General features: G+C 42.1%; 1 protein-coding gene across 1 annotated transcript in view; it reads left to right on the top strand.

The window, feature by feature from the left end:
• The window catches only part of LOC119086202, a 62,541-nt gene that overhangs the window by 1,325 nt on the left and 36,722 nt on the right, over positions 1-24,494 (top strand). Inside the window, exons 2-5 of the mRNA XM_037196812.1 lie at positions 15,509-15,629; positions 17,558-17,686; positions 18,302-18,403; positions 23,383-23,542. Coding sequence (XP_037052707.1) covers positions 15,522-15,629; positions 17,558-17,686; positions 18,302-18,403; positions 23,383-23,542 — 499 coding nt within the window. The 5' untranslated portion in view covers positions 15,509-15,521. The remainder of the gene's footprint in view (positions 1-15,508; positions 15,630-17,557; positions 17,687-18,301; positions 18,404-23,382; positions 23,543-24,494) is intronic.

The raw sequence follows: 24,494 nt of genomic DNA, 5'->3' as shown, positions 1-24,494 counted from the left end.
TCAAACAATGTATTTTGATTATGTTTCCCCTCTCCCAACTCCTTCCAGTTCTTTCCTACCTCCCCACCCTTCCAAATCTGTATTTTTTTTTTTGCTCTCTCTCATTAGCAAATAGGCATGTTAAAAAAAGAAGACAAAAACAAACAAACCTGAATAAGACAAAACAAACAATGGAACAGAAAAAGAGCCAAAGGAAAACCACAAGCAACACACCACTGTAGAGTGAAGGTTTTGTAGCTGGGTCGGTGTTTACGTTTCTCCTTTGGTAGAGTACCTTCCAGACCATGAACACCAGTCAGTAGGGATGAAGCTTCCGGGTAGGCATCAGCTTGACTTCTCCATGCTCAGTGAGTTGTGTAGGTGTTGTCTTCAGCAATAGAACCCTTATCACCAGTTTCTGGAGAACAACCAATAGCCTGGGTTGTTTGGGAGCTGCCATGGGGCCCCTTTAAACCAACAACTACATTAGGTGTAACCCATTCCCGGAACTGGAAGCTTCATTTGGTGGTAAGAGATGTCCAGTTGGGGGTCTGTCTCCTCCATTATTTGGAGATTCCATTTAGATCACCTTCATCTATGTATATATTTAGGAAGTTTCTGTTGTATTAGATTTTCGTATAAACCCTCAAATTGGTCTTAGCTTTATCTGTCCCTTCCTGTATTCCCTCCCTCACCCCATTCTTATATCCCCTCCCCATTTGATCCCCTTATTCCAGCTCCCCCCATCAATCCATAACTGTCTGTTCTATTTCCCCTTCTTAGGGTGATCCAATCTTTCCCCCAGTCCCTTACTCCATATCTAATCTCTGTGGTTATATACATTTTAGCCTGCTTATGGAAGACTTAACAGTTAACATCTACACATAAGCAAATATATACCATATTTGTCTTTTGGGGTCTGGGTTACTTCACTCAGGATTTTTTTTTCTAGTCACATCAGTTTACCTGTGAATTTCATGATTTCATTTTTTAACAGCTGAATAATATTCTATTGTATAAATGTACCACATTTTCTCTATCCATTCATCCACTGGTGGACATCTATTCAGTTTCCAAATTCTGGATATTATGAATAGAGCGGCTATAAACATGGTCAAGCAAGTGTCTCTGTAGTAGGGTATAGAAACCTTTGGGTATGTGGCCAGGAGTGGTATAGCTATATCTTCAGGTAGATCTATTCTCAACTTCCCAAGAAACAGCCACACTGATTTCCATAATGGCTGTACAAGTTTGCACTCCCATCAGCAATGGATGAGTGTTCCCCTTACTCCATATCCTCACCAGCATGAGCTGTCACTTGTATTATTGATCTTCATAGTGGAATATTATTTTAAGGTGTGTTACTTTTGTTTATGTTGCATTTGTTTAACTCTGAACCTGTGTTAATGTACCTGTCTAAAACACCTGATGGCCTAGTAAAGAACTGGCCAATAGCAAGGCAGGAGAGAGGATAGGTGGGGCTGGCAGGGAGGGAGAATAAATAGAAGGAGAAATCTGGGAAGAGGGATTGGAGATATAGGATGAAGTAGCCAGAGAAGGAGGAGGACTCCAGGGGCCAGCCACCCAGCTACACAACCAGCAAGCCATGGAAGTAAGAGTAAGATTTACAGAAGAGAACGGGAAATGCCCAGAGGCAAAAGGTAGATGGGATAATTTAAAGTTAAGCAAAACTGGCTAGAAACAAGCCAAGCTAAGGCTGGGCATTCATAATTAAGAATAAGCCTCCGTGTGTGATTTATTTGGGAGCTGGGTGGTGGGCCCCCCAAAAGAGTAAAAAACAACCTACAACAGATCTTGGCCATTCTGACAGGTGTAAGATGGAATCTCAAAGTAGTTTAGATTTGCATTTTCCTGATGGCTAAAGATGTTAAATGTTTCTTTAAGTGCTTCTCATTCATTTCTGTTTCCTTTTTTGAGTATTCTCTGATTAGATCTGTACCTTATTTTTAAATTGGGTTATTTGCTTTCTGTTCAGTTCTTTGAGTTCTTTATATATTTTGTATATTAGTCCTCCATCAGATGTGTAGCTGGTAAAAATCTTTTCTTATTCTGTGGCCTGCCCCTCTGTCTGAAGGACAGTGTCCTTAGTCTTTTCAGTTTCATGAGGTCCCATTTAATAATTGTCCTTAATGCCTGTGCTACCAGTGTTCTGTGCAGAAAGTTGTCTCCTGTGCCAGTGAGTTCAAGGCTGTTCCCCACTCTTTCTTCTGTCAGTTCAGTGAATCTGTCCTTTGTTGAGGTTCTTGGTTCGTTTAGATTTGAGTTTTTTGCAGAGTGATAAGTATGGATCTATTTGCATTCTTCTAGATGAATACGCCCAGTTTGACCAGCACCATTTGGTTGAAGATGCTGTCTTTTGTCCAGTGTGTATTTCTGACTTCTCTATCAAAAATTAGGTGTGCATAGGTGTATAGATTTGTGTCTGGGTCTTCAAACACGGTGATCAATGTGTCTGCTTTTATGTCAATACCATGCTTTCTTTTTTTATTACTATAGCTCAGTAGTACAATTTGAGATTGGGGATGGTGATACCTCCAGCAATTCTTTTATTGTTCAGGAGTGTTTTAGCTATCCTGTTTTTTGTTTTTGTTTTTGTATTTCCATATAAAGCTAAAAATTGAATCAAGTCCATTCAAGTTCTGTGAAGAATTGTGTTGAAATTTTGATGGGGATTGTATTGAACCTGTAGATTCTTTTGGTAACTGGCTATTTTTACTATGTTAATCCTACCAATGAGCATGGAAGATCTTTCCATCTTCTGATACCTTCTTCAGTGTCTTAAAGTTTTTATTATGCAAATCTTTCACATGTTTGTTTAGAGTTACCCCAAGGTATTTTTGTTGTTGTTGTTGTTTGAGGCTTTTGTGAAAGGTGCTGTATCCCTGATTTCTTTCTCAGTCAGTTAGTCCTTTGTATACAGTCAGGGTACTGGTTTTTATTTATTAATTTTATATTCTCATGCTTTGCAGATTCTAGGAGTTTCCTGGTGGAATTTTTAGGGTCACTTATATGTACATTCACATCATCTGCAAATAAAGATACTTTGACTTCTTCCTTCCTGTTTGTGTTCTCTTGATCTCTTTCAGTTGTCTTGTTGCTCGAGCTATGACTTCAAGTACCATGTTGAAGAGTATGGAGAGAGTACTCCTGATTTTAGTGGAAATGCTTTGAGTTTCTCTCTATATACGTTGATGTTGGATGTGGGCTTGCTGTAAATTGTCTTTATTATGTTGAGGTCTGTTGTCTTTACTATTGTTGTGGTGAATCACCATTGCCAAAGCAACCTGGGAAGGAAAGGGTTTATTTGGCTTACACTTCCATATCACTGTTCATCATCAAAGGAAGTCAAGACAGGAACTCAAACAGAGCAGGAACCTAGAGACAGGAACTGATGCAGAGGTCATGGAGGGGTGCTGCTTACTGGCTTGCTGCCCTTGCCTTGCTCAGCCTGCTTTCTTATAGAACCCAGGACCACCAGCCCAGGGATGGCATCACCCACAATGGGCTGGGCCATCCTCCTGATCTTCTTTTTGGTTTTTCGAGACAGGGTTTCTCTGTGTAGCTTTGCGCTTTTCCTGGATCTTGCTCTGTAGACCAGGCTGGCCTGGAACTCACAAAGATCTGCCTCCTGAGTGCTGGGGTTAAAGGTGTGTGCCACCACCGCCCAGCCTTAGCCCGATCTTATTGAGGCATTTTCTCAGTTAAAGCTTTCTCCTCTCCAGTGTCTCTAGCTTGTGTCAAGTTGAGGTAAAACTAGCAAGCGCCTAAGGTAAAACTAGCAAGCACCTATGTCCCTACTCTCTCAAGGACCCTTATAAAGGGGTGTTGGGTTTTGGCAAGGCCTTTTCTGCATCTAATGAGATGATCATGTGAGTTTTTTTTTTTCAGTTTATTTATAGAGTGGATTACATTTATCAATTTATGTATGTTGAACAATTCATCCATCTTTGGGTTAATGATCTTTCTGATGTGTTTTTGGGTTCAGTTTGCAAGTATTTTATTGAGAATTTTTGCATCTAGGTTCATAAGAGAAATTGGTCTGTAATTCTCTTTCCTTGTTAGGTATTTATGTGGTTTGAATATCAGGGTAACTGTGACCTCACAAAACAAAGTGGGCAATGTTCCTTCTGCTTCTACTTTGTGGAATAATTTGAGGGTATTTGTGTTAACTCTTCTTTGAAAGTCTGGTAAAATTTTGCACTAAAACCATTTGGTCCTGGGGGGTTTTGGGTTGGGAGACTTTTATTTCCTGCTTCTAATTCACTAGGGATTCTAGGTCTGTTTAAATTGCTTATCTGATTTGATTTGTTTTGGTATGTGGTATATCTCAAGAAAAGTATCCATTTCTTTTAGATTTTCCAATTGGTGGAGTACAGTATGTTCTTGTGATTCTCAGTATGTTCTTGTGATTCTCAGTATGTTCTTGTGATTCTCAGTATGTTCCTTGTGATTCTCAGTGTGTTCTTGTGATTCTCACTTGTGATTCTCCTTGTGATTCTCAGTGTGTTCTTGTGATTCTCAGTGTGTTCTTGTGATTCTCAGTGTGTTCTTGTGATTCTCAGTGTGTTCTTGTGATTCTCAGTATGTTCTTGTGATTCTCAGTGTGTTCTTTGTGCAGTATGTTCTTGTTGATTGATTCAGTGTGTTCTTGTGATTCTCAGTATGTTCTTGTGATTCTCTGGATTTCATCAGTGTCCATTGTTATGCCTCACTTCTCATTTCATTTCTTTTCTTTTCTTTTTCAAGACAGGGTTTCCCTGTGTAACAGTCCTGGCTGTCCTGGAACTCACTCTGTAGACCAGGCTGGCCTCGAACTCACTGAGATCCACCTGCCTCTGCCTTCCACATGCTGGGACTAAAGGTGTGGGCCACCACCACCCAGCCCCTTATCATTTCTAATTTTGTTAATATGGATATTTTCTCTCTAACTTTTATGTAATTTGGATAAGGGTTTGTCAATCTTACTGATTTTCTCAAAGAACCAACTCTTTGTTTCATTGAGTCTTTCTATATTGTTGATGCTGTTTCTGTTTTATTGATTTCAGCCCTCAGTTTGATTATTTCTTGCCATCTACTCTTTTTGGACTTATTTTGTCTTTTTGTTCTAGAGACTTTAGGTGTGTCATTAAGTTACTAATATGAGATCGCTCCAATTTTTTTATGTAGGCACTTGATGCTATATGAGCTTGCCTCTTAGAACAACCTTCACTGTCTCCCATGAGTTTGGGTATATTGTTTTCATTTTCAGTCACATATGAAAAGTTTTAAATGTTCTTTTTTTTCTTTCTTTCTTTTTTGTTTTTTTTTTTTTTTTTTTTTGTTTTTTTGAGGCAAGGTTTCTCTGTATAGCTCTGGCTGTTCTGGAACTGGCTCTGTAGACCGGGCTGGCCTTGAACTCAGAGATCCTCCTGCCTCTGACTTCTAAGTGCTGGGATTAAAGGCGTGTGCCACGACCACTCAGCTTAATTTCTTTCTTATTTCATTCACTAGTAAATTGTTCAATTTCCATGAGTTTCTAAGCATTCTGTTGTTGATATCCACTTAATATACATATTATATATAAAATAAAATAAAATAAAAATATATATATATATATATATATATATATATATATATATAAAACACATGCACAGTTGTTCCAATTTTTTTGTATTTGCCAAGGCTTGCTTCATGTTCAAGTATGTGGTCAATTTTAGAGAAAATTCCATGAAGTGCTGAGAAGTATCAAAATCATAGAAAATAATTTCCCTAGTCTAAAAGAGGTGCCTACCAAGGTACAAGAAGCATAGAGAAGACAAAAGAGAGTGGACCAGAAAAGAGATTCTTCTCACCACGTAGTAGAACACCAAATGTTAGAACATAGAAAGGATATTCAAAGCTGCAAGGGAAAAGGACAAAGTCACATATAAAGGCAGACCATTATAATAACACATGCCTTCTCCATGGAGACCCTCAATGTCAGAAAGACCTCGCAGATGCTCTGCAAACTCCAAGAGACCACAGATGCCAGCTAAGATTACTACACCCAGCCAAATTTTCAATCACAATCAATGGAGAAAGAAAGATGTTCAACAAACAAACAAACAAACAAACACGAATTTAAGCACTGTCTGCAAACCCAGCTCTACAGAGGTGCTAGAATACCTCAACCTGAAGAGGTTAACTTTACACCCACAAAAACAGAAGGAATAAATAATCTCAGACCAGTAAATCAAAAGAGGAGAGAGAAAAAAAGCCCACAAGGAAACAACAAAATAATGGGAATCAACAATCACTGCTCATCGATAGCTCTCAATCCCTCAATGAAAGGACAAAGACTAACAGATTAGATTTGAAAACGGGATCCATTCTTCGCTGCATCCAAGAAACATCCCTTAACCTCAAGGATAGCCATCACCTCAGGATAAATAATAGAAAAAGATATTCTTAGCAAATGGACCCCAAAAACAAGCCAGTTTAGCCATTTAAATTCTGATATAATAGACTTCAAACCAAAATGAATCTGAGGAGATAGACAAGGACACTATATACTCAGCAAAGGAAAAATCCACCAAGAGAATACTGCAGTTCTAACCATTTATGCCCAAACACAAGGGCACCCAAGTTAAAAGGAACATTACTATAGCTTAAATCACACATTGACCCTCAAAGATAATAGTGGGTCACTTCAATACCCAACTCTCACCAACAGACAGGTCATTCAGACAAAAAACTAAACGGAGAAATGCCAGGCCTAAATGATGCCATATACCAAATCGACCTAAAATATTTACAGAACATGTCACCCAAACACAAAAGAGTATACCTTCTTCTCTACAGCTCATAGAATTTTCTCTTTTCTTGATTTTCATTCATAAAATGACATTCTCCTTAGGCCTCTGGGAAGGTAGTTGAATTCTTGAAAGAAAAAATTGCCTCTATGTACAGTATATTTGTATGCATTGATTAAAAATCTTCCCAGGGTACCTACTAACGTGGGCATGTGCAGGCACTAAGTATTTCTCTTACATTTTAGTGCAGGAGACGAGGAAACAACTAAATATGTGCTGTATCCGGGAGACAAAAGTGTTATAGAGAAAAAGAGGTCAGGATAAGGGGCACCACAGGGGATGTGGGGTGGCGTCTCTGCTGTGTGATGTGCGATGTCTCTGGTAAGAGGCCTTATGAACAGAAACACCTGGAAGCCACGGGCTGGCCTTTCTGCTGGAGGGAGTATTCTAGGCAGTAGGAAGCCAGAACAGAGGACCTCAGTTAAGAGGACAGTCCCCAAGCCAAGCAGAGCTATGATCTGTAGACACGTGTCCCCGCAAATGTCTCTGGACTCTCCGGTCCCTCACACTCCCTGCCCTGCTCCCCACTGAAATCCCTCTGGAGTTGAGAAATTGCTGATGACGTGGCTTTGCTGTTTCCTAGCTCAAAGCTTTGAAGATAGTTTTATTTGTTGATCGCTTGGGTCATGAGAGATTTATAGAGCAGCAATGCAAACGTCTTATATTGACGGTAAAATGGGGTGTGCCAGTCTGTCTCAAAAGCTAAGGCTTTGCCCTTTCCAATCTCACAATGCTTTTCTGGAGCCGTAAGTAATGCGTAAGGATCAAAGTGAGGTGGGAATAAGTCGTGGGCAAGGACTAAAGACGGAGACGAGAGCACATTGCAGGCTTCCCTCACTGTGCTGTGTAGCACAGGCATTCAGGAGGGCAAGAACGTGGACAGTGGTACTACTTGGAGCATGTATGTGTGAAAGCAGAAATGGAATGCATCACTTTATATGTGGGTTAAAAGGAAGGACACAGAGTCCATACTCAGTGTTCATAGTCAGATAACCCGTGTTTCTTGGGGACTGAATCGAGGACCTAGAGCATACTAGGCAAACACTCTCTCCCTGAGCTATGTCCCCAAAGCTCTCTTTATTTTTATTGTTGTTATTTTTATTATTATTGATGTATATATGCCATGATACGTGTGTGGAGGTCAGAGAATAACTGTGGAGTTTGTTCTCTGCTTCCACCTTTTCATGGGTTCTGGGGTCAATTTCCGGTGCCAGGCATACAGGGCAAACACCTTTGCCCTGTAAACGGAGGCAGAGCTTTTCTGTCCTGACCACTTGGTCCCAAATAAACACACAAGGCTTATATTAATTACAAAATGCTCAGCCGATAGCTCAGGCTTATTACTAACTAGTTCTTACATTTATATTAACCCATTTCTATTCATCTATGTATTGCCATGTGGCCGTGGCTTTACAGGTCCTCTGGCATTTTGCTTCTTGGGTGGCTCATTCACGTCCCCCCCCATTCCACCCTTCTTCTTCACCTCCTTAGCTTGGTTTTTCTGCCTAACCTTATCCTGCCTTGCTATTGGCCAGTCAGCTTCTTTATTAAACCAACCAGAGCATAATTGATGCACTGTACAGGAATATTCCACAGCTTTGCCCCTGAACCTGTCTCCTGACCCCACTCTTTTTCATTTCTGTTTTTGAGGTAGGTTCTCACTCTGGCTTTGAGCTCATTCTTAAACAGGCCTTGAGTTTGTGAGTCCCCTGTCCCAGCCTCCTGAGTAGGTGGGATTACAGGTCTCTACCACCAGACCTGTCTTAGTGTATTTATAACCAAAAAAACCTAAGTATTACTTTTTAAATCCATTTTTCCAATCCAATAATATGATTCTGAGACTTAATAAGACATATAATGATGGAAGCTTTTGGTGTGTTCTAAGGGAGATAGAATAAGACAGAGCTCTAGCTCGTGGAGGTGATGATCTAGGGCCCAGCCTGTGAGGTGGTTTCATAGGTATAAAGTGCTCTCCAAGCTCATCAAATTGTATATAGTAATTATGCACCTTTAAAAAATGTCAATCATACCTCAATAAAGCAGTTAAAAAAAAAAAAAAGCTGGGCTTGATGAGGCATGCCTGTAATCCTCCAGGAGACTAAGGCAAGAGGATCACCAAGTTCAAAGCCAGGTTGAGCTACATAGGGAGATGCTGCCTCAAAATAAGAGTGAGCGATAGATGGTACATAGACTAAATAGACAGACAGACGGACGGACGGACGGACGGACAGACAGAGAGAGAGAGATAGATGGATAGATAGACAGACAGGTAGATAGATAGATAGATAGATAGATAGATAGATAGATAGATAGATAGATAGATAGATAGATAGACAGATAGATGGACAAGCTGGATTTGGAGCTGAGTAGGTAGGTGGATAATTAACTCTCAGAAGAGCCTGCAAAGTATGGATTCTGATCGTCAGAGGGTATGTGGAACTGGAGATTTGAGGATCCCCAAGCATAGTGGAAACACCAAGGCTGAGAATGTGCACACCTGACAATGTGCAGGCTGGTACAGGACTGAGAGAAACTCTCACCCGGAGCATGAGAACTGGTGTTTAGAATTTCTTTTACAGTTCTAGGAAACGCGCCAAGGCATCAAGGTGTCTGCCAAGCTGGAGATGGTCCAATGCATTAAATGGGCCAAGCAGGAGACCCATGCCTTTCTGGTTCCTGGGAGTGCTCCTCAGTTCTTCCTGCAGAGGAAGTCTGGGAAGCAGTGAGCAGTCCCCTCCCACGGGGCAGATGCCAGCAGCCCAGGGGGAGAGGATGGTATATTACTTCCTTATGAGTGCTGTGACAGATTACCATAAATGTAGTGACATCACAGATAACCCTATAGTTGTAGACGTGAGAGGTCCCAAACAGGTCTCGATAGGGTATAGTCAAGGCACAAAGTCACATGTCTGTAGCACACTGTAGGGAAAAATCTGTTCTCCTGCTTTTCCCAGCCTCTGTGAGCAGCCTGTGTTCCCAGGCTCCTGGTCCCTTCCTTTACTGTCAAAGCCAGCAGGGTAAGGTCTTCAAATTCCAACCTCCACTTGTCTCATCCTGTCTCCTTTTCTGATTCTGACTCTTCTACATCATTTATTTAAGTATTTTGTGATAACATTGACCCACCTACAGAATCTTCCCACTTGAGGTTTTTAGCTAGAACAACATGCAAAGTCCCCTTTCCATGTAAAGGCATATTTAAGAGGTGTGTTTTGTTTTGTTGCTGTTGTTGTTTTTTGAGACAGGGTTTCTCTGTGTAGATTTGGAGCCTGTCCTGGATCTTACTCTGTAGACCAGGCTAGCCTCAAACTCACAGAGATCCACCTTCCTCTGCCTCCCAAGGGCTGGGATTAAAGGTGTGTGCCTCCACTGCCTGGCCTATTTATGAGTTCTTGAAAAGGACATATTCGGGGCCCACTGTTTCTTCTGAACAGGCCAAGGTAGACTCTTTAGCCTACTCTGTCACAGAGCTTGTCTTTTGACTGTCAGACTTTGGCTCCTAAAAATAACTACTGAGTGATGTTTGCTCAGGTTGGCTCATACAATGCCTGGCCTTGAACCTTATCCTGGTGCTATGAATATGACCCAGACTTGATCCTCCTGATTTTATACTATGTCTCCCAGCTTCACCCAACCCCAAATCCTCCCCAGGCTCAGAAAGGAAACAGAGCAAGGAATGGCATTAAATGTCATCGAGGGTCAGGATAAGGTCAAGTGCAGGCTGGGGAACTGGGGAGGGGGTGTCAGAATTTGGAATAAACCAGAAGCAGGCGGCAGGAGCTACGGGTGTCAACGGTACTGGCTGTGGATGCTGACCATATTCATTTCCTAGGCTATCTTGAAAGTCACCATAAGCTGGTGTCTAAGACAGGAGCAATGTGTTCTCTCCCAGATCCAGGGTCTGGAAGACAGATGAAAACACTGGGCTCACACCTGTTTCCTTTCTGTCTGTTGGGCGCCCACAGATTTCGTGGCTGGGCCTTTACTTTCTTCTGCTGTTCCCCCTTCTCTGTTCCTCTTTTTCTCTCTTTCTCTGTGCCCGGCTCCTCTCCATCCACGGACATTAGGATCAGCTTCAGCACCCACAGTAAACCCAGGATGATTTCCTCATGAGGTTCTTCACTGATTACATTCGCAAAGGACCCATTTTTCAAATAAGGTCACATCCTGAGGCTCAGGGGGCTTGAGTTGGAGGAAGCTAGTACCCGACTCACTATAACTGCTGTGTCTCTGCGGAGTGTTATTTGTCCACAAACTTGTACCTGCTGATTTTCCACACACTCGAGTTCAGTTAATGACACAGTTAGATGTTTCTACCTTAGATGGAAAACCAATAACAAAGTGCTGCATAGATACATAAATAGACAGACAGACAGAGCAACACAACAAGTTTAGATGCGGATTTAGGAGAATATTTCCTGGCTCTTAGAGTTTTAGGAAGAAGCCAACATCAAGATCGACTCATAAGGCCACCTCCTGGTGAAGCAAGGCATCCTGGGGATTGTTTTGACCTCCACCTTTGCTGGAGTTCACATTTCATATTAGCTCCAATCACACATCTTCCCATCCCCTATATATTTTTTATTTCTCCTAGCTTCCAGATGATGGTAGTTTCATCTCTTTAAAAAAAAGTTTGGAAGGCTGGAGAGATGGCTCAGAGGTTAAGAGCACCAGCTGCTCTTCCAAAGGTCCTGAGTTCAATTCCCAGCAACCACATGGTGACTCACAACCATCTGTAATGAGATCTGGTGCCCTCTTCTGGTGTGCAGGTGTATATGATAAATAAATCTTTTAAAAAAGATTAGGAAGCATGATGCGGATTGAGAATCAAGCCATGGGCTCTGAGCCTTCTTTCCTTCCTCAGCAAGGTTATAAATGTGCATTCCTGCTTCGCCTGCATTCAGCACTTCCTGCGTGCTGACTGCACTTCCGGTGAAGCCCCTTCACACAGCTTCCCTTCCAGGTTGTTTCCGTGAGCCAAGTCAGCGCCAGCTCGCCAGCGAAGACAAGACAGGCCAGCAAAAACCGTAAAGACATAGAAGACTAACTCTTGATTCTGAAGACACAAATGCCTAGAAGGAGACGGATTAACAGGCTCACAGAGTGGCTGCATGCGTCACCCTAAACACCGCCCTCGGTGTGGAAGGGCCTGTCCCAGCTTTGATGTCGAGAAGAACTGAAGAGCACAGGACCTGGAATCATTTCAAAGGCCGAGGAAGCTCTTTCAAAAGGTCGTTCCGCCTCTCAACAACGCTAGTTTAAAAGTTGGGAAGGAAAGATTAGGAAGCATGATGTAATTTTCTGGCATTTTAATTGAACATCTCGTTCCAGGACACTGTAGAAAGAACAGAGAAGTAATAATTGCTTCTCCAAGAATAAATGTATTTCACTGGATTTTTTTTGAGAGTTGTTGGTAGTGGTGGGTTTTTTTTTTGTTGTTGTTTTGTTTTTTGAGGAAGGGTCTCACTATGTAACGGGCTGATCTCAAACTCCTTGTATAGGGCCAGGTTGTCTTCAAACTTTGTGAACCTCCAGCTTCAACTTTTGTTTAAAAAAGATTATTTACTTATTATATATACAGAAGAGGGCGCCAGATCTCATTACAGATAGTTGTGAGCCACCATGTGGGTGCTGGGAATTGAACTCAGGACCTCTGGAAGAGCAGTCAGTGCTCTTAACCTCTGAGCCATCTCTCCAGCCCCCAGCTTCAACTTCTTTTTTTTTTTTTTTTTTTTGGTTTTTCGAGACAGGGTTTCTCTGTGTAGCTTTGCGCCTTCCGTGGGACTCACTTGGTAGCCCAGGCTGGCCTCGAACTCACAGAGATCCACCTGGCTCTGCCTCCCGAGTGCTGGGATTAAAGGCGTGCGCCACCAACGCCCGGCCAGCTTCAGCTTCTTAAGTGTTAGAATTACCAGTTTGTGTCACCGGGCCAGAATTTCCAAGTATTGCTCTGTGTGTGTGTGTGTGTGTGTGTGTGTGTGTGTGTGTGTGTGTGTGTTGGGGGGATTAAGTAGAAAGAACATTCTAGATTTTATTTAATTTTCCCAGGGACCCTATGATTTAAGCCTAATGCTCATCAAAGAGAACCAAGGCTTATGCAAGATGAATAACTTTTCCAAGTCCACATAGTTACAGAAAAGCATCGAAAGTTCTTAGCCTTTAATCCAGGGCTCTCCCCCGCCCTTCCCAACCCTTAATAGAGGTCGAGAGAAGGAAGGGCGAGAGCTGAGTCCACACTAGATGAGTCTCCGTGAGTCATTGTGATGATGACATGGGATTATGAGCCTGGCCTTGGGAGCTAGGTGACTTAGGTATCTGGCTATCTGCCGGAGCTTGGAGGCAACCTGGCTGTGTGTCTTGTAGGCCAGTTCAAGCTGCTTCATGTGATGGCTGGGTTGCCAAGCAGCAAGAATGAAGGAGAGCCCCACCAAGTGCTTTCAAGCTGCTGATCAAATAGGACAAATCATGTGGTCACATCTATCTTCCGAGCATGGAGAAAGAGACGCGTGTTCTCTTGAGACAGTGTACGATTTTGCCTTTATTTTTTTCTCAATCAGCTACGAAAGAAATGTCTCTCTCCTTTGGGTCTTTCCACCTTTGGTTCTATTTTGATCAATCGTTTCCCATTACCTTGAGATGTGCAAACACATAACAGATGGATGAGCATTAGTTTGCCACCCAAGGGTATTGATGAAAACTTGTAAGGCTTGGTTATTTTCTCCTGCCTGATTCTGGCCTGGATATTTTTTGTATTCTCCTAGCTCTGTATGCTATGCTGAACCAACCTGAACTGGCCACCTTCTATTATTTTAGATATCAGATCCGTCACCTGCAACTATTCCCAAAGTTCAGACACTGAAGTCTATTTACATTACCACATTCATGTACTTTCTGTCCCAGAATGGAATACCTGAGACTATCTCTCTAGCTCCCTCCTATGAATTCTTTACTGTTCCTTCATGATGGTGTTGTTTTTTACTCTCTGGGCTCTTTTGAGGGGCCCGCCACCCAGCTCCCAAATAAATCACACATGGAGGCGGCTTATTCTTAATTATAAATGTCCAGCCTTAGCTTGGCTTGTTTCTCACCAGCTTTCCTTATCTTAAATTATCCCGTCTACATTTTGCCTCTGGGCTTTTCCTATTCTTTTACTTCTGTAAATCTTCCTCTTACTCCTGTGTGGTAATGGCTGGCTGTGTAGCTGGGTGGCTGGCCCCTGGAGTCCTCCTCCTTCTCTGGCTTCTTCCTTTTCTCACTCCTCCATCTCTTTTCTTCTCTCTCCCCCCAGTTTTCTCCTATATAGTCTTTCTTCCTGCCAACCCCACCTATCCTTTCTCCTGCTTTGCTATTGGCCGTTCAGTTCTTTATTAGATTACCAGGTATTTTAGACAGGCACAGTATCACAGCTTCACAGAGTTAAACAAATGCAACATAAACAAAAGTGACACACCTTAAAATAATATTCCCCGACACCTTCATATTGCAAATGCTTGCTCTAGAGGTTGCTGTAGCTCTCAGCATTTACTGTTGACTACTTCTCAGTGAGGAAGTATGATGGGGGTGTTGGCAGTATATTGGTATTCGTATATATATATGTATTATTATTATTGTTTGTTAAATTTTTATTTACTATTTTGTGTGTGGATGAGGGGGGACACACATGTGCTGTGGTACACATGTGGAGGTCAGAGGACAACTTTGTGGAGGTGGTTTTCTCCTTCCACCTTTATGTGGGTTCTGGGAATCTAACTCACTTAGTCAGGCTTACACAACAAACGCATTTGTCTGCTGAGCCTTGTCAGCAGCCCTTAGGTCAGCGGTCATGACCCCTTTGGGGGTCGAATGACTCGAATGACCTTTTCCCAGGGGTCACATAGCAGATATCCTGCATATCAGATATTTACATTACGATTCACAACAGCAGCAAAATTACAGTTATGAAGTAGCAACAAAAATAATTTTATGGTTGGAGGTCACCACAGCATGAGGCGCTGCATTAAAGGGTCGCAGCCCTAGGAAGGCTGAGAAGCACTGCTCTAGAGAGCTCTTGAATCGATGCCCATGTCTCTCTCTCTCTCTCACACCTATATCCTAGTCCAAGCTATCATCATCTCTCCTGAATCATTGAACAAGTCTGACCTTCCAAGTCAGCCAGTGTAGACCTGCCTTGCACCCGCCCATCTCATCACGTACGCGATTTTGTTAAAAAGCTTTGATGTCTCATTGTTCTTGAAGACAGAGTTAGGATAGCTTAGGATCCCAGCACATCTGGCCCAAGGCTGCTCATCCCTCCAGAATCCATGCTAGTCACACTAGTTTTCCTCACCCTTGAATGCATCGTGCCTCCGTGATTCTTTGGGGTCAGATGCCCACATCCGATTCAGTCAGCCATAATCAAAGAATCATGGTCACATGATATGATAGAGGCCAGCAGAGCTCATATTTGTTCCCTTGTGGGATGGAAAAGGGTGTGCGTCCTAAACGGGTCATCTGAATCAACTGACTACTCTTGGCTCCCAAGAAGCACTGGGGCAGAAGCAGAGTGACCGTCCCCCAGCAAAAGGGTTCTTTTGCTCTTTAAGGCTACATCTTGGTGGCTTCCATCACCTTAGCCAAATCAATAAATCTGTGAAGATTTATTTGCTTGTTCTAAATTAGCCCCATCTCTCTGTTTGTCATAGGAAAGTCATAGCCATGATGTTTAATCAGGATGGAGGCATGCTGATCAGCAAGAAAGGAAACATCGTACGAGAGTGGATGTGGCCTTCCAAGGGAAAGATTGAAGATCCAATTGAAATCGGGGTATTATTTTAGAATTTGTTATTCTTTTTCAAATGTGCGTGTGTTTGTGTATGTTCGTAGGTGTAAGAGGGCACATGTGTGAATAGGTGTATGTGAATATAGAGGCCATGAGGAAAACCATCCACCTCCTTTGAGATGAGATCTCTCATTGGCCTGCAACTTAACAATTAGGATAAATTGTCTGGCTGGTGATCCTCAGGGGCCCTGTCTCTGCCTCCCAATGCTGGGAATACGAGCCTGTGCCAGCATGCCTGGTATTGTTGTGTGAGCTCTGTTATAAACTGAAAAGGGGCCAAGCTTGACTCCAGGCCAGAAGACTATTGCCACACAAGGACATGAGACTGAGTTACTATTTTACAACTAAAAAGGGAGAAAAGCTGAGAAATTAAACTTTGTATGCACGCATTCTGCTATTTGAAAGTTAACAAATGATCTAAACTTTGTAAGCACTCACCGAGGGCTTCTGAGTGGTCATTCTGCGACTGTGGTGCCAGCTTCCTAGGGTCACATAAAGTTACCCTTTCTGTGTGTTTGTAAACTAAACAGGCCGCCGTAAGACGGGGCCACTGTGTCTGGTTGTTTAGGCAGAAGACTGCACAGGTAACTGTCAGGGTACATTTGTAGAGAACTGTGATGTCCAGGTAGCCACAACGCCACTTTTGATTCTTGAACCTCAAAATAGTTGGCAAGTCCACACATCAGATTTCCAAGACTTCACAGAAAACGAGAACGCAAGGAAGGTGTCCTAGTAATTTTATGGGCCAACCAGTGAAATGCCTCAGCAGCAAGAGATGCCTGTTGCCAAGGCTGATGACCGGAGTTGACAACTCAGGACCTACTTGGTAGAAGGTGGAAAAGAGCCAATCCTGAAGGTCATTCTCTGACCACCACATATGGAGATGTTTATTATAAACTATGTTCTCAAAGTAACCCCTCTTGAATTCTACTCTTTTTAACATGTCTACTAGCAATTAAAAAAACATTCACTCCCCTGGTTCACACCTGTGGCTTGCCTCGCATTTCCTATAAACAGCACCATTGTGAGCATCTGCATGGGAAGTAATGTTTCTGTCTTTCCACATGACTTACAAAATCACACGGCCCCCGTATTCCCTCTTCATATGGTACATCTTAAAGAAGTGACGTCCGTGTCTGGAAGGATAGGGAAGCAAAGAGAACATCAAGAAACTCCCAGGCAAGATCCTGTGTGCGAATTTCTTGACATTCTGACATCAGGATCTCCTCATCTTTTGTCTACAAAAACAGTCAGAGAGATTATTTATTTTGGATTACCTCAGCTGGTAGAGCAGATGAGGGCAACTTGTACCTCAAGCAAGAGTTCTTACAGACTTCATTAGAATGCTGTATCCAGTGTGTGTGTGTGTGTGTGTGTGTGTGTGTGTGTGTCGCGCGCGCGCTGCGCTGGCCAGCACACTCTACTGAGCTTCATTCTTAACCACACAGTCATTGTGTAATCGCTACTTTCCCATTCTTATCTTTTATTAAAAACCCCCTCCCACTTTAACAGCAACATTAAGGCTTCTAAAATGTACCCATACTTGGCAGTCGTTAATGGCATTTCTTGGCGCTAAAGGGCATCTACCAAGCGTATCATGCAGCAGGGAGAGGCTGCTACGTCTTGAGGCAGAATGAGACCTCAGAAGGACCCAGTTGACATAGGATTTTCTCAATCTAAAATGGACCCCATCTTCTTTTAAGATACGACTGCATGCCTTGCAAAATAATTTCTGCCCATTCACCCTCTTTCTGTGAGTAAGTGAGCAACACAAAACCCCCAAACCTGACTCTTAAGTTTCTGACATGTAGGTGGAAGCTGCCTGTGAATGCCTGTTCCTCATTTCAACTTGCACTTGACTTGTAAAAGGAGATTCTATGCCCCCAAACGATCCCCTTTCTGCTGCTTCCAGGTAAATCAATATATCACTGTGACTATTTCGGGGCGCTTCGCCATCACCTTGATGTACAAACGGCATCCGCAAAGCCTGAAGCTGTCACTGGCGCCTGTGAAACACAAGCCTCCACATTTACCTAATAAGGTGGGCCAGAGGTTTCTTAGTCATCTTAGACAACGGGTTCTCAACCTGTGGGTCGCATATTAGACATTTGCATTATAATCCATAACAGTAGCAAAATGACAGTTATGAAGTGGCAATAAGAATAATTTTATGACTGGGGGGTCACCACAGCATGAGAAACTGTATTAAAGGGTTCCAGCATTAGGAAGGCTGAGAAGCACTGTCTTAGACACTTAGCCAGATTTAGCGGGGTGTGCCTGTAAGTTCAATACTCAGGAGGCTGAGGCAGGAAGATTATGGGTTCCAGGACAGCCTGGTCTGCACAGTGAGACCAACCTCAGATGCATTAAGGAGACTTTGCCTGAAAAGGAAAATATGTTTCTTTCTGTTTTCATGCAGCTAAGTCTTGAGCTTGGCTGGATTTTGATGAAACTTCAGAAACTTGAAAAATCTGGAGTGTATTTATGTGAATGGTACAGTTATTAAAGAAAGCATATGAACGTGTATATAAGTTACTTTTTACTTTGTGGGTTTGGATGAATTTCTTTATAACCGCGAATGCCTTTATGTCAAGCTATCTTGCGTCCCTGGGTTTCATTAGCTATGACTTCTGAATAAAGCTTTACCCTCTCCCAGATGTTCCCTGATATCCACCCTTCTACCGGAGACGCTAAGGAAATGTTGGCGACCTACAAAATGAAGTGCAGGCTGCTGAAGTTCATGGCCCAGAACAAAGATGTGAGTGCCAAGTATTCACTATTCCCATCTGGTGGGCTGGGGAGGGGGTGGTCTTTTATTTTTTCACACTATTATAGTTTTATTTTTTCACACTATTATATTTCGGTTCCAACACAGACCAGGGTTATTTGAGAAAGCCCGTGAGCCCTTGGTAGTCTCTGTCTCAGATGGGGAACAATCAGTTCCTGCTTTGTGATTGGTCCAGTGTTCATGCTTTCTGATTGGTCCAGTGTCCATGCTTTCTGATTGGTCCAGTATCCATGCTTTCTGATTGGTCCAGGGTTCATGCTTTCTGATTGGCCCAGGCATCTGTAGCTCCTCTCACCTACAGCTGGGTCGTGTTCAACTCAAGTTGCCAAAGAAGCTTGGGTGGGTAAGCTCTGTACTTCTGGTTAATAAAAATCATGACAAAGAGTGATGTTCATTTTATTTATGAATGGACTGAAGCTAGGAGTGGTGTTTATTTTTTTATGAATGAACTGAAGCTAGGAATGGTGTTTATTTTATTTATGAATGAACTGAAGCTAGGAATGGTGTTTATTTTATTACGAGTGAACTGAAGCATGCTAGTAGTTGCTTCTTTCTCATAGGTAGTCTAAGGCCCTTTCATGCTTGTAGAATTTTAAACTGTGTGGGAAGTGAAGTCATGATAATGCAGCATATTCGTATCCGTGAAAAAGGAAGCATATCTAATATTTCATATTGAATATATTACTTATAAGATTTATAAATGTTTTGCTTACATGCACACACATACACACACACACACACACACACACACACACACACACGCACGCACGCACGCACGCACAATGTGTGTGCTTGGTGCCCGTGGAGGCAAGAAGAAGGTATTGAATCCCTCAGAACTTGAGTTACAATAGATAGTTGTGAGCCTCTGTGTAGATGTGACTTCTGGGAACCAAACATGGGTCCCTTGCAAGAGTAGCAAGTGTTCGAACTGCTGAGCCATCTCTCCAGCATCAAATGAATATGTTAATTTTAAAAATAAGAACCTTTGTGAGTATTAGTAATATTAGTACAGAATCCTGTACTACTGTCCATCAGTTGGTGACTAGATAAAAAGACACTATCACTTCCTGGTAAGAAGGGCTTCTGAGGCGCTGAAACAAATGACGTCATCCAGGCATGGTGGCTTCCTCCTGTAATCCCAGCACTTCAGAGGCTAAAACTGGAGTATGGCAAGTTTGAGGATAGGTTGGGTTGTACAGAGATAGCCACAAGATGAATATCCAAAACGTCCAGCTAAGCTAGAAAAGTCAGACATGAAAGAGTATACAAGGTGTGATTCCGATTGTGTGGGACTCTAGAAAAGACCTCTGGCCAGAGTGGGGAATGTTCACAAAGAGGAAGCGGAAATTTTGCCAGGGTCGATAGAAATATCTTTCATCTTGATTAGAGAGTGTACCTTCACGGGGCCCAAATCCATCAAAAATGGTCACCTTAAAGGATCTTGTGTATTGAATTTAAATTACAACAAAAAGTTGCCATGCCTAAAAAGAATTCTAGTAAGAGCACAGACTCAGTGACGTGTCGGGCAAAGAGAGGAGGTGCACACTCTAGCCGCACACATCAGCAGCACCAGAGCGAAGGACGGCATTTTGCTCGATACAGGACGACACCAAGGAGAGACTTGCCCTTTGCGGTGGTGCAGGTGAAGGAACGGCAGATTTTCCTCTTGGGTTTTTTTTTTTCTTTCGTTCATTCTTTCATATTTTTGCAGTGCTGGCAACCCAGAGCCTGGCACGTGCTAGGCAGGCGATGCACCACTGAATTAGATTCCCAGGCATCACGCTTTTTCAACCACACTTATCCTGTTCAATGTGTTAACTGTATGAATCGCAGAGACAGTTCCTACACAGGCTGTGTGCCTGTGGACAGACGTGTGTTTGGGAATTTCTTGGTGTTCATGTGTTACTTCTCGGGGCTTTTTACTCCTGCCTACTAATCCTTTGAAAAAGAAGAAAACCACACTCTCTCTTTTTGCCTCTGCCTTTTCCAAAGTTTATTTCCCACACATGGTGCTCAGGCCTATCACATGTTGTCAACTCCATTCAGTGTCTTTGCTAGCAAGTTGTGTTTTTAGCAAGTCTGAGAGAATTTTCCATCAACCTATGCTGTGGAGGTTTGGAGAGAGAAAGGAAGGAGAAATTAACTATAATTTCAAAAAAAAAAAAGTTAAAAAAAAGGCTTCTAAAAGAAGGGGAGAGCCGGGCGGTGGTGGCGCACGCCTTTAATCCCAGCACTCGGGAGGCAGAGCCAGGCGGATCTCTGTGAGTTCGAGGCCAGCCTGGGCTACCAAGTGAGTTCCAGGAAAGGCACAAAGCTACACAGAGAAACCCTGTCTCGAAAAACAAAAAAAAAAAAAAAAAAAAAAAAAAAAAAAAAAAAACAACAACAACAAAAAAAAAAAAAAAAAAAAAAGGGGGGGGGAGAGGGAAGAGTGAATAGATGAATGAGTGAGTGGAGGGAGGGAAAGAAGAGTGAATAGATGAATGGATGGATGGAGGGTGAAGAAGAGTGAATAGATGAATGGGTGGGTTGAGGGAAGGAAGAGTGAATAGATGAATGGGTGGATGGAGGGAGGGAAGAGTGAATAGATGAATGGGTGGATGGATTGAGGGAGGGAAAGAAGAGTGAATAAATGAATGGGTGGATGGAGGGGAGGGAAGAGTGAATAGATGAATGGGTGGATGGATGGAGGGAGGGAAGAGTGAATAGATGAATAGGTGGATGGACGGAGGGAGTGAGGGAGACTTCTGAAGAAATTCACTAATGTTATATTAACCAACTCAGTAAAGAGAAGTGAGGAGATGAAGGAAAAGATTTGAAAAGGTATGAGGGTTTTTTTTTCAGATCCAAGAGATTTTTGTGCCTAGAAAAACAGTATTTGATTTGGGTTTAAAATTAATTTTTTTAGAGCTACCCATTAAAAACCCAGTTTTTGCCAGGGTTTGTGGTGCACAGCTTTAATTCGGCATGTGAGAGGTTGGAACAGAAGCGTTATGAGAGAGCAGCCTCTAGCTGAGAGACTCAATCTCAAAATATTTTTTAAAAATTTGTTAAAAAATGTCAGGGTGCCAGGCAGTGGTGGAACATGCCTTTAATCCCAGCACTTGGAAGGCAGGGGCAGGTGGATCTCTGTGAGTTTGAGGCCAGCCTGGTCTACAAAGGATAGCCAAAGCTACACAGAGAAACTCTATTTCAAAAAAAAAGGCCATTTAAAATATACTTATTCCACTAATAATCTCGATTAAGATAACCATTGTTTCTGTCTTCTCATTGATTGACTCAAATTGAGCTGATTATACTTGATAATTAGACTCCTATACAATTTAATGAACAAAATTTTATATATTTTGAAGTATATTTATAGTTTTAAAGTTTATTTTTATTTAAGTACTTCAATGCATATTTATAACCCTAGCAAGCAAAATATTCTCAGGTTCTTAACATTTACATAGCACATAAATTAAATTAAGGCATTCTCAAGTTCTCTTACATATTTCAGTTATGTTTGAACTTAGTCACTTTATCTAAAACTTTTAAAATTAATTATCACAAGTCTATATCAATGTGTTCAACATAAATGGAAAACTCAAGGTGGGATATCTAAGGTTTTCTTTTTTTGGTTTTTCTAGACAAGATTTCTTTGTGTAGCCTTGGCTGTCCTAGAACTCTCTGTAGACCAGACTGGCCTTGAACTCACAGAGATCAGGCTGCCTCTGCCTCCCAAGTGATGGGATTAAAGATGTGCGCCACAATGCCCAGCTTTAGGTTTTCTTAACTGATCAAACGTTCAGATTTCCTGGGTTGAGAGACAATCCTGCTGTTGTTCGTGCAGAGAGCCAGAGTGTGGTTCCTAGTAACCACATGATAGTTCTCAACCATTCATAGCTCCACATCCAGGGGATCTGACCTCCTCTCTGACCTCTGCAGGCTGTTTATGGTAGACAAACGTATACACAGAAAGACACTCTTCCAAATAAGGTAACAAGATAAATCTAAAAAATGAAAACATAGAAAATCTTCAGATTTCCAATATAACAAGTATGAAAGATGGTCTTGTGACAGATAATACATCCATACACATTAAAGCTTCAGTATCATGAGATAAATATACTTCATCTTTACCCATTTTTGAGGTTGAGATTAGATGGTAAGACTCCTGTTTTTAGATGATTATATCAAGGTCACTGATGTTGCTTTAAGTCCTTTTTGGAATCATTATAACAAGGAAGTTCAAGTCTGTGCCTTTCAGATGGAGCTGAGTTTTCAAACTGAAGTGTCAGCTTTATTGCCTGATTTCTATGGAATAAATTCTTCAGAGTGCTCCCTGCCTACTTCATCAACCTCTGTGTGGCTTACTGACTCCTCTGTCCCTTCACATTCCCCTGCTTTGTGACCATCTTCATCTGGCTTTGCATAGTGCACAAAAAAATGGAGAAACAATATAGAATTATGTGTACCTTTACATATAAATGTATAATTACATATAGTTAATGAATATTTATAAATTTTGCTGCTGCTAAGTAAAAGCCAGTGCACTTAAACATTAGACTTTCTACTTATAACTCATGGTCTAACCTGGTCTCTGCTGTACTGTGATTGTCAGCCTGTTGAGGTTTTCCACTGACTGTGAACTCCTAGAGGATAGGGAAATGGCCTTTTCTCTCTTAATTTATTATGATTCCATAACCTTTGTAAGTATGTATTTCAGTGGCGTTAAGTATAGTCACAAAGAATATGGCTATTATGCATGACTTTAGTCTATGTTTTCTGCACATTGTCAGGCTATAAACAGCACTTAATAAACACTTGTTGGGTAGTCTGATGAATGGGTGAATGGGTACATGATGATGAAGGACTGATGTTTGCTAGCCACACAGCAAGCAGTCTCCCTCATATGTGTGTGTGTATACCAAGGATATTGACGTGTATATTCATCTTCTCATTTAAAGGCTTCAAGTTTGGCCGACCCGGTGGACACGGACCCTGATGATCCAGGACCGGACATAAGCCTTCTGCATGACCTCGTGGCATCCATCAAACTAAGCAAAATGCAGAAGAAGGTCAAGCACATCCTCCTTCACTGGCTGAATTACTACAGATCCACATTGGGTGAGCCCTGGAATCCATTGCTCCGCAATCCATTGCTCCACATTGCCAACCTCACAGTTCCGATTTCTAGAAAATCGATATTTAAACACCTGCCCCCACCGAGGCTCCAAGGTTGCAGGTTTATAACTGTGAAGCCCTGTTATACAGCTTCTTATCATGGACCCTGGTGGAGGGCTGCAGCAGGAACACACAACATGACTTTTGATTTTGTTTACTTTTTCGGAGAAGGCAACCTACATGGCCACTGCTGTGTTTTCATAAGGAAAGGAACTTTCCAATTTATTTTTATTTTATTTTTTTGTATATCTTTGGTTGTGAGCCTAGCCTTTACTAGCTGAGCCATTTCTGCAGCCCTCATATTTATTGTTTGGATGAGAAACTCCTCTCAACACCATCAAGCCAATCCTTAGTCTCCTCATTTGATTGCTTGTGTTGAGAGGGGTCTCATGTTCAAATCTTCTATTGAATGCGCATCAACTCATGGCTGGTGTTGATTACAGAGCCTATCACAATCTTAGTTCTTGGCTGGTGATGACGAAACATAGTTTCTTCTTATTATTCATGGAGGTTGGGTTCTGTCATCTCCACAAAGACTAGGTTAGTGCGTTGGTTACTTTTCTTCTCTCTGTGACCAAATACCTAACAAATAACAAGTCATAGGAAGGATTTACCTTGGCCCGTGGTTTGAGACATTAGAGTCCATCATGAGGGGGAAGGCGTGGAAGAGCTCAGTGTAGCAAGATGTCATGGCTGGGGCTCCTGACATCTCGATGGATAAGGACGTAGAAAGCGGGGATGTTAGCACTTAGCTGGTTTCCTCTGTTTTTCCTTTTTATGGAATCACCTACATTCAGGGTAGGTCTTTCCTCCTCAGCTAAACCTCACTGGAAATGTCTTCAAAGACATCCACGTGATTTCTTAGTCTTTGGCTAAGATCAGGTATAAAGAATTC

The sequence above is a fragment of the Peromyscus leucopus genome, chromosome 18 (assembly GCF_004664715.2).
Source record: "Peromyscus leucopus breed LL Stock chromosome 18, UCI_PerLeu_2.1, whole genome shotgun sequence".
Classification (NCBI taxonomy): Eukaryota; Metazoa; Chordata; class Mammalia; order Rodentia; family Cricetidae; genus Peromyscus; species Peromyscus leucopus.
The sequence above is the reverse complement of the archived record's forward strand: the minus strand, read 5'-3'. Positions and strand labels throughout refer to the sequence as shown.